At 43.5% G+C, this 13,663-nt stretch overlaps 1 protein-coding gene across 1 annotated transcript; it reads right to left on the bottom strand.

Annotated features, from left to right (window-relative positions):
* Positions 1 to 12,753, bottom strand: LOC311002620 (ubiquitin carboxyl-terminal hydrolase 31-like; the record flags this gene model as incomplete). Its single annotated transcript, XM_083994034.1, has 16 exons — positions 1 to 1,535; positions 1,966 to 2,118; positions 2,234 to 2,392; positions 2,982 to 3,207; positions 3,874 to 3,993; positions 4,384 to 4,513; positions 4,651 to 4,728; positions 5,308 to 5,402; positions 5,504 to 5,615; positions 6,042 to 6,225; positions 6,419 to 6,569; positions 6,702 to 6,837; positions 7,073 to 7,165; positions 8,164 to 8,252; positions 8,435 to 8,572; positions 12,157 to 12,753. The coding sequence occupies 16 exons, from the start codon at positions 12,751 to 12,753 to the stop codon at positions 1 to 3; spliced, it is 3,996 nt and encodes a 1,331-aa protein (XP_083850160.1).
* Positions 12,754 to 13,663: the final 910 nt, after the last annotated feature.

Raw genomic sequence — 13,663 nt, 5'->3', positions numbered from 1 at the left:
TCACTTGGACCTCTGGCTAGTTTGAGTAGAGCTGATGGGGATTTTTCTGGACTGCATTGTCTTTTTAGCAGGCTCTTTCTTCGGAGGGTCTTTAGAGTTGGAGGAGGACTGGGTGGTTGTTTCTGCTCCAGAAAGCTTGGACTTTGTGGAGGGCAGCAGTGAATGCTTCGTGGTGGCTGACGCCTTGGAGGATTCCTTGTCTTTGGCTGTGGTCACATTAGTCTGAGCGTCTGATGCCACGTTCTGGCTTTTCCTGCTCGGGACTCCGTCTTTAACTGCATCTCCGGCACCATCCTCCGGACTTCCTTTGGCTTCTCCGGCGCCTGATTTCCCACCATCGGCCGACTTGCGTGTCTCTTTGGGCCTAAGAGCAGTTTTGAAGAAGGACAGACCTTTGTCCTCTGTCTTACTGTTCCTGCGAGGTCCCTTTGACGGTGGGGCTGCGCTGGCAGATGAAACACCCACGCTGGAGGAGCGGAGACTCGCCATGGACGAGCTGCTACTGGAGTTCCGGGCCGCTGCCTTGTTCTCCGCCGCCCGACTCGACCTGCCATCGTTTTTACTGCCGGCGTTCGACCTGGAGGGAGGTCCTCCATGGCTGACCTTTCTCTCTGACACCGGATTGGCCCGTGACGATTCACGGCTGGTGCTCCTCTCTGCTGCTCTAGTCCTTGCGGAGGCTGAGCTTTTCTCGCCTCCGCCTCTGGGTAATGTCCTTTTCGGAGGATTTGAGCTTTGTAATCCTGGAGAAGCGGCCTTCTTCTGTTGGGCCGAATCGGGACGTAGCACCTCCGGGGTTTGAGACGAGCCTTTTTTGGACGGGGTCGCCGCTCTCGAGGAAGCGGCCTTGCCGGTTTTAGGAGGTCCGTCGCCTTTGTCCTTGGGGTTTGATGCTGATGCTGCAGCCTTGGTCTGCGTTCGAGACGGGGACTTGTCCACGGCCGGGGACGCAGGGGACAGAGAGCTGGATGACGTCGAAGAAGTGGCTGGACGTTTCTTGGGACTCCTCTCGCCCTCTATCCCTGTCTTTGCTGAGGTCCTTTTGGCGCCAGCGCTATCTGCCGCTCCATTTCTCTGTTTGGCCTCTTTTGCGGCCGCCCCATGTCGAGGACTAACCTGTTCAGAAGCAGCGATTACATTGTTGTTATCCCCGGCCTGGACAGAGCTCCTCTGCTCCGCCTGCGCCACGGCCTTTGAATGGACCTGTTCTATCAGCCTCTTACTGCCAGGATTACTATCCGAAGCTGCGAGGACTGACTTGCCCCCCGACAGTTTGTCTGGCTTAGGTGACCCAGCGAAGCAGGAGGTTGATATTTTGCTATCAACCACCTCTCCTATCCTCTCCAAAGTCGGGGAGGAGGAGTGGGATTCCAGGGAGAAGCGTGAAGGAGAGTTGGAGCGGAGTTGGAGCTTAGCGGAGTGGGACCAGGTTGGTTTGGTGCCATTTTCACTGAGCACCAGTGGACTGGCAATTGAAGACCTCGAGGAGAAAGTTTGCCTTTGCATGCCTCTCACTGCTGGGCGACTTGATAAACCTGGGTTGTAGAAAGATACAAACCAATATTAGATTCTTCAAGAAAATATTTATCAAAATCAAAATCTAATCAAATCAAATAAACTTTATTTGTCCCGAAAGCGAAATTTGTCTTGGGCAAGTGGCGTCGAAACAGCTGCTTTGTACTTGCAATACATACATACACAATACATACACTACAGTAGTAATAATGGCACACATATTTTAAGAAAGAAAAGAGTAAAAAAAGAAAGTGCGGAGAGTGCAATAAATAGTTTAAAATACTTGTAATACAAGTCAAATAAAAACATACTAAAAAACTAAAAAAAAGAACAAGGGATGTTGATTAAAGCCAGCAGGTGAACAGGCAAACCGGGTGTAATAGATATGATTGACTGATTGAAGAAAATATTCATGTTTTGAAACCATCTGAGCAATGGGCCGTCCCTCACCGTCATCCTCGCTCCGTTCTCCAGTAAACTCAGCGGACTCGGAGAGGGAGGCCAGCGAGGTGCGCCTGGAGGAGCCGGAGGAGGCTTGGCTCGGGGGTCGGCTACCCATCAGTCGACTTATCCAGTGCTCACACAAAGAGGAACTGGTAGATCCTAAACACCCAAACAGATAGTAGATGATCATCTGCTTTGTATTCCATAGAAAGCACCCAAATACGTACAGTATGAAAGAGAGTGTAGAGCCGAATATCAATAAAAAAAAAAGTACCTCCCACAGAGCTGTTGGCAGACCAGGAAGGAATTGTGGCACGTCTTTGATAAAACAAGATATAACCAGTCTGCTTGCACACTTCATCTTCAGACATGGGATGAACATCGCTATCATCAAAGCAGTACCACTGTCCATCAATGGAGTTCTTACAGTGAGCTACAAGACACAATGCAATAAAATGTGATCAATATTTTCATGGAAACAACTTTGGTACCACTTTATTTGACACCTGTCTCTATAACGCATTATAACCATACTTATAATGAGTTATAATGCAGTTATCGCACTGTATAACTATAGTTATAAACACTCATAAATGATAATAATGCTTTATAACAATAATCATAACACATCATAGAGCATTGTATAATGGCTTATAAGGTCAAGTATTATAATAGTTTAATTTATGAGTGTTTATAATGATAGTTATACACGTTTATAAGCCAATTATAACACATTATAACTATATTTATAATACATTATCGATGTGGGCATTGTCAGAGAGTTACTAACAATTATAACGTATTATAATACCTGACCTTATAAGTCATGATAAAATGCTTTATAGTGTGTTTTGATTATTGTTATAAAGCATTATGATCATTTATGAGTGTTTATAACTATAGTTATACAGTGTTATAACTGCATTATAACTCATTAAAAGTATGGTTATGATGCATTATAGAGATAGGCGTCAAATAAAGTGTTACCACAACTTTCTACAGATAGTTGAGCATGGTGTTACCTGTGTAATGTCCTCCCTGCATGGTCCCATGATGGTTACACACTGCATACAGATCGTACAGGTAGTCCTCTGGATCACGGCCCAACCCATAAGGCCGTCTCCATGGCGACCAGTGGGAGGGGAGACTCCAGCTGCTCTGGCTCCTCTTCACCATATGGGGCGCCATGTCCATGCCCATGAGCGGGAACTTCACCATGTTCTGCATCTTCATCCGTCGATCCCCGTCCTGAAGGACACGACACAGTAAGTTCCTTTAGAAGCAGTTGTGATGACACAGAGATGCACTTTATAATTCTTTTTTTGGTAACACTTTATTTGACGCCTATCTCTATAACGCATTATAACCATACTTATAATGAGTTATAATGCAGTTATAGCACTGTATAACTATAGTTATAAACCCTCATAAATGATCATAAGGCTTTATAACAATAAGCATAACACGAGCATTTTATAGTGGCTTATATTACAATAGCGTTATAATGCTCTATAATGTGTTATGCTTATTGTTACACAGCCTTATGATCATTTATGAGTGTTAATAATGATAGTTATACACGTTTATAAGCAAATTATAACACTAAACTATATTTATAATGTATTATTGATGTGGGCATTGTCAGTGAGTTACTAACAATTATAATCTGTTATAATACCTGGCCTTATAAGTCATGATAAAATGCTTTATAGTGTGTTGTGATTATTGTTATAAAGCATTATGATCATTTATGAGTGTTTATAACTATAATTATACAGTGCTAGAACTGCATTATAACTCATTATAAGTATGGTTATAATGCGTTATAGAGATAGACGTCAAATAAAGTGTTACCCTTTTTTTTCTACTTTTACAGATCTGACCATTGTGGCGCCTTCATGTGTGAGTGAGTACCTGTCTGAAGCGCTTCAGGTGCAGTATGAGGATGTCAGGCAGAGTCCACAGACTGAGCTTGATGCTGCCCTGCTGGAGCTGCTTACAGTGTGGACATCGCCAGGCGTCATCAGGAGCCAGCTGAAAATCAAATATCAGTTATTAGAGTCACTGGTACCACGGTAACACAGAGAAATGAATGTCCAGCTCATGTTCTCTTCTGCTGTTGTGTTCTTTGTCTGTTAATATGTTTTTGTGCAATAAAAATATATCAACTGATGTAATTTTTAACATTTCCTGAACAATATCACAAAGAAAAAACATGGAAAAAATATAATTCTACTGTCATGTTTGTTGTTTTTACTCATCCTACCACTCCACAAAACTGCATTAAGGATAAACAGACTGAAGCATTGAATGTTAGCATGCAGCAAAGAATGAAACACTTGACAAAAACGTCTTTTCATCCATAAAATGTACTCAGTAACAGTGATGTTCTCCCTGACTACATGATCCCATGTCTCAGCCTACCTGCTCCTCTTTGGTGTAGAGTTGAAAGCACTGGGCGAGTGAGCACGTCTGAGGCTGAAGGTGCTGCTCCTTTGCTTGACGCACGCTCTCAGCATCTGGGATGTATTCATCCTCAGTTCTTTTGAACAGACTGCAGGCATAACATGGCACAAGTCTCTCAGGGATCACATAGAAACTTCAAACATGACATGTATCTGTGTCAAAATGCACAGCACTGAGAGAAGATACAACAAATAACACTTTCAAAAATCCAAGGGGCTCACTTACTAGTCTTTAGTCTCTTTGTCCCATTCAACCACGATTTTCACATGAGGTGGCCCTCCAGGACCACAAGACTTGAACGCCCTGTTAAAATGAGATCGAGAGAACACCGCATTATACTTCCTATCTTCGTCATATAGCTGATACTCCTACATAATTATAATGATAACCTAGAAAAGCTGTTGAGAATAAACTGAAGTTTCAGTTTGAGACTGTCACATTGAGCCACTAATACAAATTGTTTGAAAAGTGTGTTTTGAAATTGCACATTGGATGCTGGCTGGTTTTAATAGACCCTAGAGTAAAAAATAAAAACTTTCTGACACACAATAAATAACAGGCAAGTAGGCACTATACTAGGTCAAACTTCAATGATTTATCTATTTTTTCTTCTTGTAAGTAATGAAGCAAAAGTCATTTTTTCTCATTCCCTCCATTTAAAAAATCCATGCAGCAGTCACAGAGGTTAACATCTCCTAGGAGGAGAATCCATAAAAAGCAGACAAGGTGTTATACATATTCTAACATCAATACCACTGAGGAGTCAGCCTACATACTGTAGCTCTTCAATCAACTTCAAGTGCATTGAACACACTGTTAGGATTTATGTAATGACTACTCGAGAGAGCTAACACCCCCCCTTGTGGTAAAAAGGGAGATTACCTCTCCACAGAGGGATGGCAGAGCGGCTGCTCCTCCTGAGGCAGGAGATACGTGATTCCAACCACGCCTACCACACGCAAAGTGAAGGGCCCGACCTACAGAGCAGCAGGAGCAAGGTATTATAGAATGTACCATGTAAGCATAATGATTAAATTCAATGGGTCTGTGTAGATAAGAGCATGTTATGAGTCTTTACCTGCACACAGACCCCAGGGCGCAGAAGATGCTGCATCTTCTCCAGGATCTCCTTCTGAAGGACATCCCAGGTCACCGTGCGCTCCAGATACAGAATAAATGGATTACCAAACCTGCAGGAAAAGTAAAAGCAGATTGAACAATTGTTTGGAGTTTGATGTTTAAAGGGATAGTTCAACATTTTGGCAAATTGGCCCATTGCCATAATCGCTATAGTCAATAGCAGTAGGTTCGTTACCTTTATTTGTCGGTGTAAGCTAATTTCACAACTTGTCCACGAAAGCGTTTTGGAGTTGTTGGATTGTGTATTTGATGAGTTTGATGAGGGAAACCAAGAAATCCCATTAGCCTCCGTAGTGCAGCTCTGAGCAGCTCACGGCTCTGCTCCGCTGTTCTAAAAACAGCTTACACCGACAATTTTAAAGTAACGAACCTACTGCTATGACTATAGGGATTATGGCAATGGGCCAATTTGCCAAAATGTTGAACTATCCCTTTAATGATGGAGCTCTATTACACATTTATGCTCATTAACGTACCTGCGTCCTTGCTGTCCAGCACAGGCCCTGTTACACACTAACAGGACGATCTTCTCAGCCTGCCCGCTGTTCTTATTAGGACTCTGCGGTGGTGTTGTTGTAGGCTCTTGTATTTGTGGGGATATCCTGTTATTATCTGTGCCGTACTTCAAGTTGTTCTGGTTGAGATTTGCATGTGGGCTCCCTAAAAGAAACACACACATTTAAAAAAAAAAAGTGAAAACCACATACTGCTTTGGAGAAACAGTGTAGCAGCTTCCTAAATGAAGCATTTCTTCAATATGAGTCAATTTCTAATCTAATCTCCACTCCTACTGCCGTAGCAAGACAAAGAGCTAAACTAATTTCTTTATGGGGGGGTACACAGGATGTTATACCGCCTCGCTTGGAGCGAATCTGTTCTGGTCTGAACAGCTCAGGTGTCTCGAAGGCAAAGATGGAGTCACTCTCCTGAATGATCTCAAGGTCGTCATCGTCATCACAGAAGGAGCGATGAAAGCCGTCAAAGTACATCTCTGTGAGGACAATCTGAGGCAGAGACAGGGGAACAACCACAGAGTGTAGAGTTGTAGATTAATTGGTGGAAAGTAAATCTAGCAATCCTCTTTTTTCGATACATAAATGCGCTGAAAAATGAGGAGGTTTCAAAGAAGGCAGCACCTGTTCGGTTGGGATTTTGGTCTCCTGGGCCACAGCTTGTCTCAGCCTGGACACAGTGCCAGAGAGAGGCACCGCCACCCCGACTCTCATACAGTGGGAGCACTTTCCTTGGTACACCACTGTCACATACAGTGGCCTGCAAACACAAGACAGATTGAAATTAATTGGCTGTTTCATAGCCACGGCTGAACTGACAAAGTTACAAAGATAGATGGCATCCTCTAATTTTAGCCCTCCTGTCAGAGCTTTCATAGTGTTTGTCGAGGCTATGTTTGACACTATTTTTAATGCCGGGATCAGATTGTTACTTGTCTAACATTATTTATTTATTATTTCGTCTTACTCATACACTAGATTCAGATCCTCCTTACCGTGTGTGAGGTACCGGGATTGGCAGTGAGATGCAGAGAAAAGGATCAAAGGTGTTGCTCTGTTTCTGGCAGTGAGGGCAAGTCAGGGAAGACCTACACAGACATGATGACAACAAAGCAATCAGGCTCTGGAGTACTGTTAGTGTACCTTTAGTTCAGTGCTGAGAGTTAGATGAAACAGTTGTACCTCTCTCATAGCAGTACATACAGCAGCAGGTGGAAACAGCCAACCTGGCTCAGTCAGAAATGTACATATTTAGTTCATAGTGTGAGAAAAACACACTGTGATTTTACTGTGTCTCCACTGTTTGCCTATGAAGTTAACAGTGACAGCAGCACTCCTGTCACTGATCCTAGTTTACACACTGCACATAAACTGCTGTAAATCCACAACCTGTCATTTTAAATTACTGTAGCCTAACAAGTGTACACATTAAACACACAATATCCTATGTGTTCGCAACTTTTCAAAGCACTGGAAGGTGGCTGTTGCTAGTTTTGGTCTGATCTGACTGTTTTCCTCTGATCTGGTCTTTGTGCTAAGCTAAGCTAAGCTAAGATGAGCTAACCAGCTGCTTCTTATGGCTTCATATTTATTGTACAGATATGAGAGTGACATCTACTTCTTCGCTGACGTCTCACCAAGAGGTATATTACCCAGGGGTGGGCTGCGTATAACCATGATCTGTGGGCCTACAGTGTCATGTATTATTACTGGTGCATTATATTTCACATCAGAGATATAAATCATACTCTAACAGAAATATACAGGAGGTAGAAAAAGACCTCACCCTGAAAGTGTAATCACGCAGATTTCTGTATTTAGTATACATGTTTACAACAAGTTCTGTTATTTGCTCTTATAAAATATATAATAAAAATATATAACAATAACCTTTAGAGACTTCAGAATATTTCATCATATGTCAGTTTTGCAGTTTTCCTTGACTTAGACAAGAATGTTGCAGACTTTTCAAGCACTAAAACATGTTGATATTGATTTTCAGATAATTAGAATTTTGTGTGCGTGGATACATAGTATACATAGTATGAATAGATTCTGATTTATGCCAGCAAAAATTAAATGTCACCTGTATTGTGCCTGAAACAGCTCCTGTACAAAAGAGCCAGGTGCTGGTAGTGGAGATCCTTCAGGGGGATTTTCTTCTTCTACTGGAGGCTACAAATATAAGAGAGACACAGATCACTGTATGATTCACATTGAAGGACAGCAGTGGAACAGCTTATTGAAATCAATCAACCGAATTGGGACAACGCTGGTCAAAACAACCATTGATAATGTCCACATTTTGACAGATCTACGGCTGAATACAGAAAACTGTGTGATAAGTCTCTGTTTACCTTCCGGGGGGGTCTGCTCTCAGGGTGGACGATGTGATTGAGGTCTTCATGAACTCTATCCAGCAGCCAAAGGAGGAATTCCTGGGCGTCGTGCTGGGAGTTACCCCTGAACTGAAGGGCACTCTTGGACACCACATTCTGCAGCAGATAATACAGAAAGAAGACCAATAAACAAATTAGCTTTTGTGCGCATTGCTCCAAAAACAAAGATGGTTTAGTAGTGCAAGTGAGTGGGCTGATCATAAAATATTCAGTGTGTTTGACCATGATGATCAGCACAATGCTAAAGGTCAGTGGAGGTGGTGGTGATGTTTGAGAGGCAGGCACAGAGAAGCTTTTTAAAACCAGGACACAGGCTGAAAATCGACAGCTTAACCTCACTAACAATTAGCCATCGGAGATGACAGCAGCGTGTACTCTACAGAGAGCCACCAAGGCAGGCAGCCATAAAGTCACCTCTGCTCACCAGCAGCTATCAAATGTCACACAAGGTCAAAGATATGAGGGGGACCGAGCGTCCTGCACCGTCCCTGCCGCTCCCATGGGACACTCATTTTGAAGGCATTACCGAGGCAGCGGCTGCAATTTGTACAAAGTGTGATGCAAACAAAGAGCCGGCCTTCCCTTCTGCGGCTCCACCACCGAGCCTCTCTTTAAGTAAAGGTCTGTTTATGAAACTAGATCCCAAGCCAGCCTCAGCAGACTGATACGATTATGAGACAATTTTAAGGCGAAAACACACGAGATGGAGACACTGAGCGAAATGAAATTTCACTGAAACACAAAGCGTTTCAGTCAAATGCAGAGTGAATATTAATAATGCATTGTTTTTAATATCCCTCTGAAACTGACATAAATTGTGTGCCCAATGAATTGTCAGACTATACATGAAACATTTCTCATATGAAGGCTGTTGAGAAGAGATTATGACTGGTGTCTGAGAAGTAACCTTTAGTTGTTCTATGCAATCAAAATGATTTTGCATACTTTTGTGTACTGATTTGTGACATTGCCCTTGCCACTTAAACTAAACCTAAACTGTAGACTAGAGGGGACTTGTGTCCACTATGGTGTGTGTTTCTCTTCTTATCTAGAAAGTGATTTGACAGGAAGCTGATCAGAATATCTACACTGACACGAAAAACATGTTTAATTTAGCCTATGCAGCTTTCAAGACTGTCTTTTTAGGCACCAACAACAAAATATTTTACATTTATACATTAAAAAAATGAATTTTGAACCAATAACCACAGTAAACACTTGCAGACACATATTTAGCAAGAGCTAAAATGTAATATATCATTATCACATTAGTATAACAAGGGTCTTTTGAGCTATATCAGATATGTATATCTTACACAGCAAGAGTGTGGGGAGAAACTGATTATTCCTTCCAAATTTCAACTCTCAACAGTTGTGCTAATAAAAACCATCATTCTATCTTATGAGTAGTACTTTTATTGATAAAAGATTGATTATGTTCATCATTTATCAATCCTGTGATAAAGATCTACAGAATATATTAAAAAGTCCTATCATTATATCAAACATTGGGGTCAGTTGCTGTGTGGTGTTTACAGATCGCCATCATGTCGGATTTGTTTTACCATCAATCACATTATGAAATGAAGCATTCATCATTGATAAACGTCTCTCCTAATTATCTATGAGAGTTTGTGTGGATCATGCTCTTCGGCAGTTTGGGTGCTGAACAACAACATTATCCTCTAACCTATTTCTTTTGGAGAGAAAATGGATTCTGAGGCAAAGCGAATGATTCCCCGGTGTTGTTGTTACGGATGTCTCCCAAACGATCTTTAAGTGCTCTCAGTTTAGGCTCAGATTGTGGTCAGAGGGAAGAGGCACAAAAGCGTCACATGTGCATGCTGAGCAGTAAAGTACACACACCACAAAACTATAGCATGCTTTGCTAAAGTACAATTAGCAGCATTTCAGTTTGTGATGTATAAGTTGGAGAGCAAAGTGTTTTCAATCCATTAAAATATTTGATCTTTTTAGATATTTGAGAAGGACTCAGTCAAATCTCTCCTGTCTGCAATAGAAGGTTATATTATATCCAAAAACAACAGAGGCTACTTGGGGACAAAAATGTTTCAAATCCAACTCTAATTGAATGTTTCTTTTCAAAGCACCTGATGTACCTGAGCTGTATTTAATCTCCCTACACAGTTAAACATATTCAAGGCCTCTCACTCTGAAGAGAATAATCTATATCCAATCAGACAGTTTGTACTCTGGCTGGCAACCAAGGCAGAAAGAAATGGACAGAAATAGTAACACTCTAAAGAATAAGCAAAGTGTTGTATGGCCCTGTTCAATCTGGTCCCTCTCCATCGTGCAGTTTGAACTTCTGAAAGTAGAAAATAGCTTATCAGACATTAAAAAAAAAGACACACACATAATAGTCCCTGCTGCAAAGAACAAACCAAACCTTTGTGGTTGTGATCGGCACATTTTTTAAGCGCTGTTTAGGAGTCAAAACGCTGAAACAACAGATGAGGCTGGAAACAAGAGCTGATGAGTGTGGGACAGACAGTCAAGCATTTAAAAAAAAACGTGAGTTTTATTACAGCTCAGCTCTTGGAGACAACAATCAGCTGAGCAGCTCAAAGAGCCTTTTAAAGAAAGGAGTTTAAGTCCAGGAAAACTGACTTCGCCTCTTCCATTATGATTCACTCTCCTATAAAAGGATGATTGTTAGTACAGTCACCACTGTGAGCAGAGCTGTGACTCCTGTACGTCAACTGGCACTTGACAACAGACCAAAAATACTCGATTTACGTATACGTATTACATTAAATTGTATTTTTTCTTAGTTACAGATCAGTCCACACTGATAAGACCCAGAGGCTTGTTGACAAGTAAACCATTCAGTGCTGCCACTTCATCACTGCATCTGCCCCTGTTTTCAAGTGGGCTATACTGACAAATCAAGTGATGATATGATATCAAATAGACAAATTCATATTTAAAGCAGAAGTAAGCGATCCGGTGGTTTTGGCTAACTTTCTGTCAGCAGATGGAGTTAGCAGTCCCCGCCCTCGTCATGGATCTATTGGTCCTCGTCCCTACGTCACCACATTCACGCGCATCCCTTGGCTGCACACACAGAGAGGACCGCCCCTTTATGCCGTTCTCTCTCCTCATTGGATAAAGGTTGTAGGATACAGGGAAAGTTTTCTCCTCGGCTTACAGCAGAGCAGAGTGACTGACAGACCCGTGTTTCAGACCAAACACTCTATATAAGTGATTGCTGTCGGAAGATATAACTATTTAAGACTTACATTAACACAAATATTCTGCTTACTTCTGCTTTAAGAATGACCAGTGAGGCCCAACCATTTGTATTTCCTGTTGATAGTATTGTCAGATAATTACATTGAACAAAATAATTCAGTTTAAGGTAGAAAACAACCTGGAGCTGTACTAATGCACCAAAACTCTTAACTCTGGTGACTTTCTGCTCAGAGTCAGACTGAAAAATGTAAACAAAAAAAACTGACCTGAAGAGAGAAGAGGAGCAAAAAATCAATAAGTGTGAAAAGATGAAGACTCAGGATGTGTGAACTATCTCCTGCAATAAAAGCAGATTAAGTGATGGAACTTGAGTGTGTTATATGTCAATATAAAACAGGCACCTCATATGTTTTTATGATGTGATTATCATGCTTTAGCAGCAGGAGCTGAGCCCTCCCTCTTACCTTGAAGTCTCTGCTGTGCTGAGGTGTGTACTCAAAGGTCCAGAGAGCCCGGACCAGGCCGGACAGCTGCTCCGTCACCTCCCCGGCCTCGTGCGGCTGGCTCAGCCTCTTCTGGACCAGCAGCACCCCGTTGGACTTGGCCTTCTCGTTGTTACCGGTGGTGGTGGTGGTGGTTGTGTCTCCTCCTGCTCCTCCTGCTCCTCCTCCTCCTCCTCCTCCTCCCCCTCCTCCTTTGAACTGCTCCAGAGCCAGGTACTCTGCGAACAGCTCGGTGTTGCTCAGGCACTGTAAGATAGCGTTCATGAAGCAGGTGTTTCCGTGGTTCTTCAGCCCGGCCACACCGGGCACCTTGTCCCCGAAGGCGAACCCCCCGCAGTCGCTGTCGTCGGACGGGACTGACCCCCCCGTGGTGGTCGGGATCAGAGTTGAGTCGTCCTTCTCGTCCTCGGCGGCCTGCTCCTCGGTGCCAAAATGAGACAGAGTGGACAGAGTCCGGAGAACTCTGTTCATGAAGCTGCCCACGGAGCGCACCGAGCTCCTCCGGAACAGCCTCTTGCTGAAGGATTTCTTCTCCTTGTTACTGACAACTTTCGACATGGTGGCTCCGGTGGCTGTCCCCTGGCTTTACACGACTTAAATCCAAAAGAGATGAGCTCTCTCTTTCTCTCTCTCTCCCCCCCGCACTTTTTAAAAATATATATATTCAGAGCATCGCTTCGTCCCCGCGTAATGACAGCTCCTTCACTTTCTGGTGTTCCACACAAGGCCTGAGCATATCTCACACTAACACAAAGGCCGGGCAGTTCTGGGGATCATATCATATGGAGACAGTCTATAGGGGAGAGGATCGGATCAGCCCACTTGCAACACTGCGTCGGATTGCATAAACAGGCTCCATGGAGAGCCGCTACCGGGGCAGCCTGGGCTCATCCCGCACCAGCCAGCAGCCATCATCATCATCATCATCATCATCATCATCACCACAGCCGAGTCGCTCCGGTCAAATAACACGAGCTGTGGCTGTATGCACAAAAACACAAGGCGCTGAGGTTTGACTATCGGTGGGCAAACAATGTCTGTCAGGTATAAACATCAAATCAGCCTTTCACAATTAGGCGGAGAGTGACGCGCGGAATTCCTCATCATTTATTAAAGAAACCGCAGCTCCACCCTTTTAAAGGTATTTCCTTCACCTCCGCTCAGCCAAAAATCCACGCCGATGTCAGTCGGAAACGGGTCGCGTCGGCGGTGTGTTTACCCTGTTGATGTCTACCCGGTTAGATCGCCTCCACGGTGAGCGAGGACGCTGCAGGAGCGCAGCCAAACCGAGGAGGAACCCCCCGACCGGAGCGGAGCGGCTCAGCCCGCCGCTCCCTGCCGCCTGGCTGCGCGCCGCCGCCGCGGAGCATCTTTCGGTGAGCCAGATGTGAAAGGGGAACGGTTCGGTGTCCCCATCCGTAAAAAAAAAAGTTTCGGGGATAAGTTGTCCTGGTCTTCGTTGCGTCTT

This window comes from Trachurus trachurus (assembly GCF_905171665.1).
Source record: "Trachurus trachurus genome assembly, chromosome: 19".
Classification (NCBI taxonomy): Eukaryota; Metazoa; Chordata; class Actinopteri; order Carangiformes; family Carangidae; genus Trachurus; species Trachurus trachurus.
Note: the sequence above shows the minus strand (reverse complement) of the source record. Positions and strands in the feature narration are given on the sequence as shown.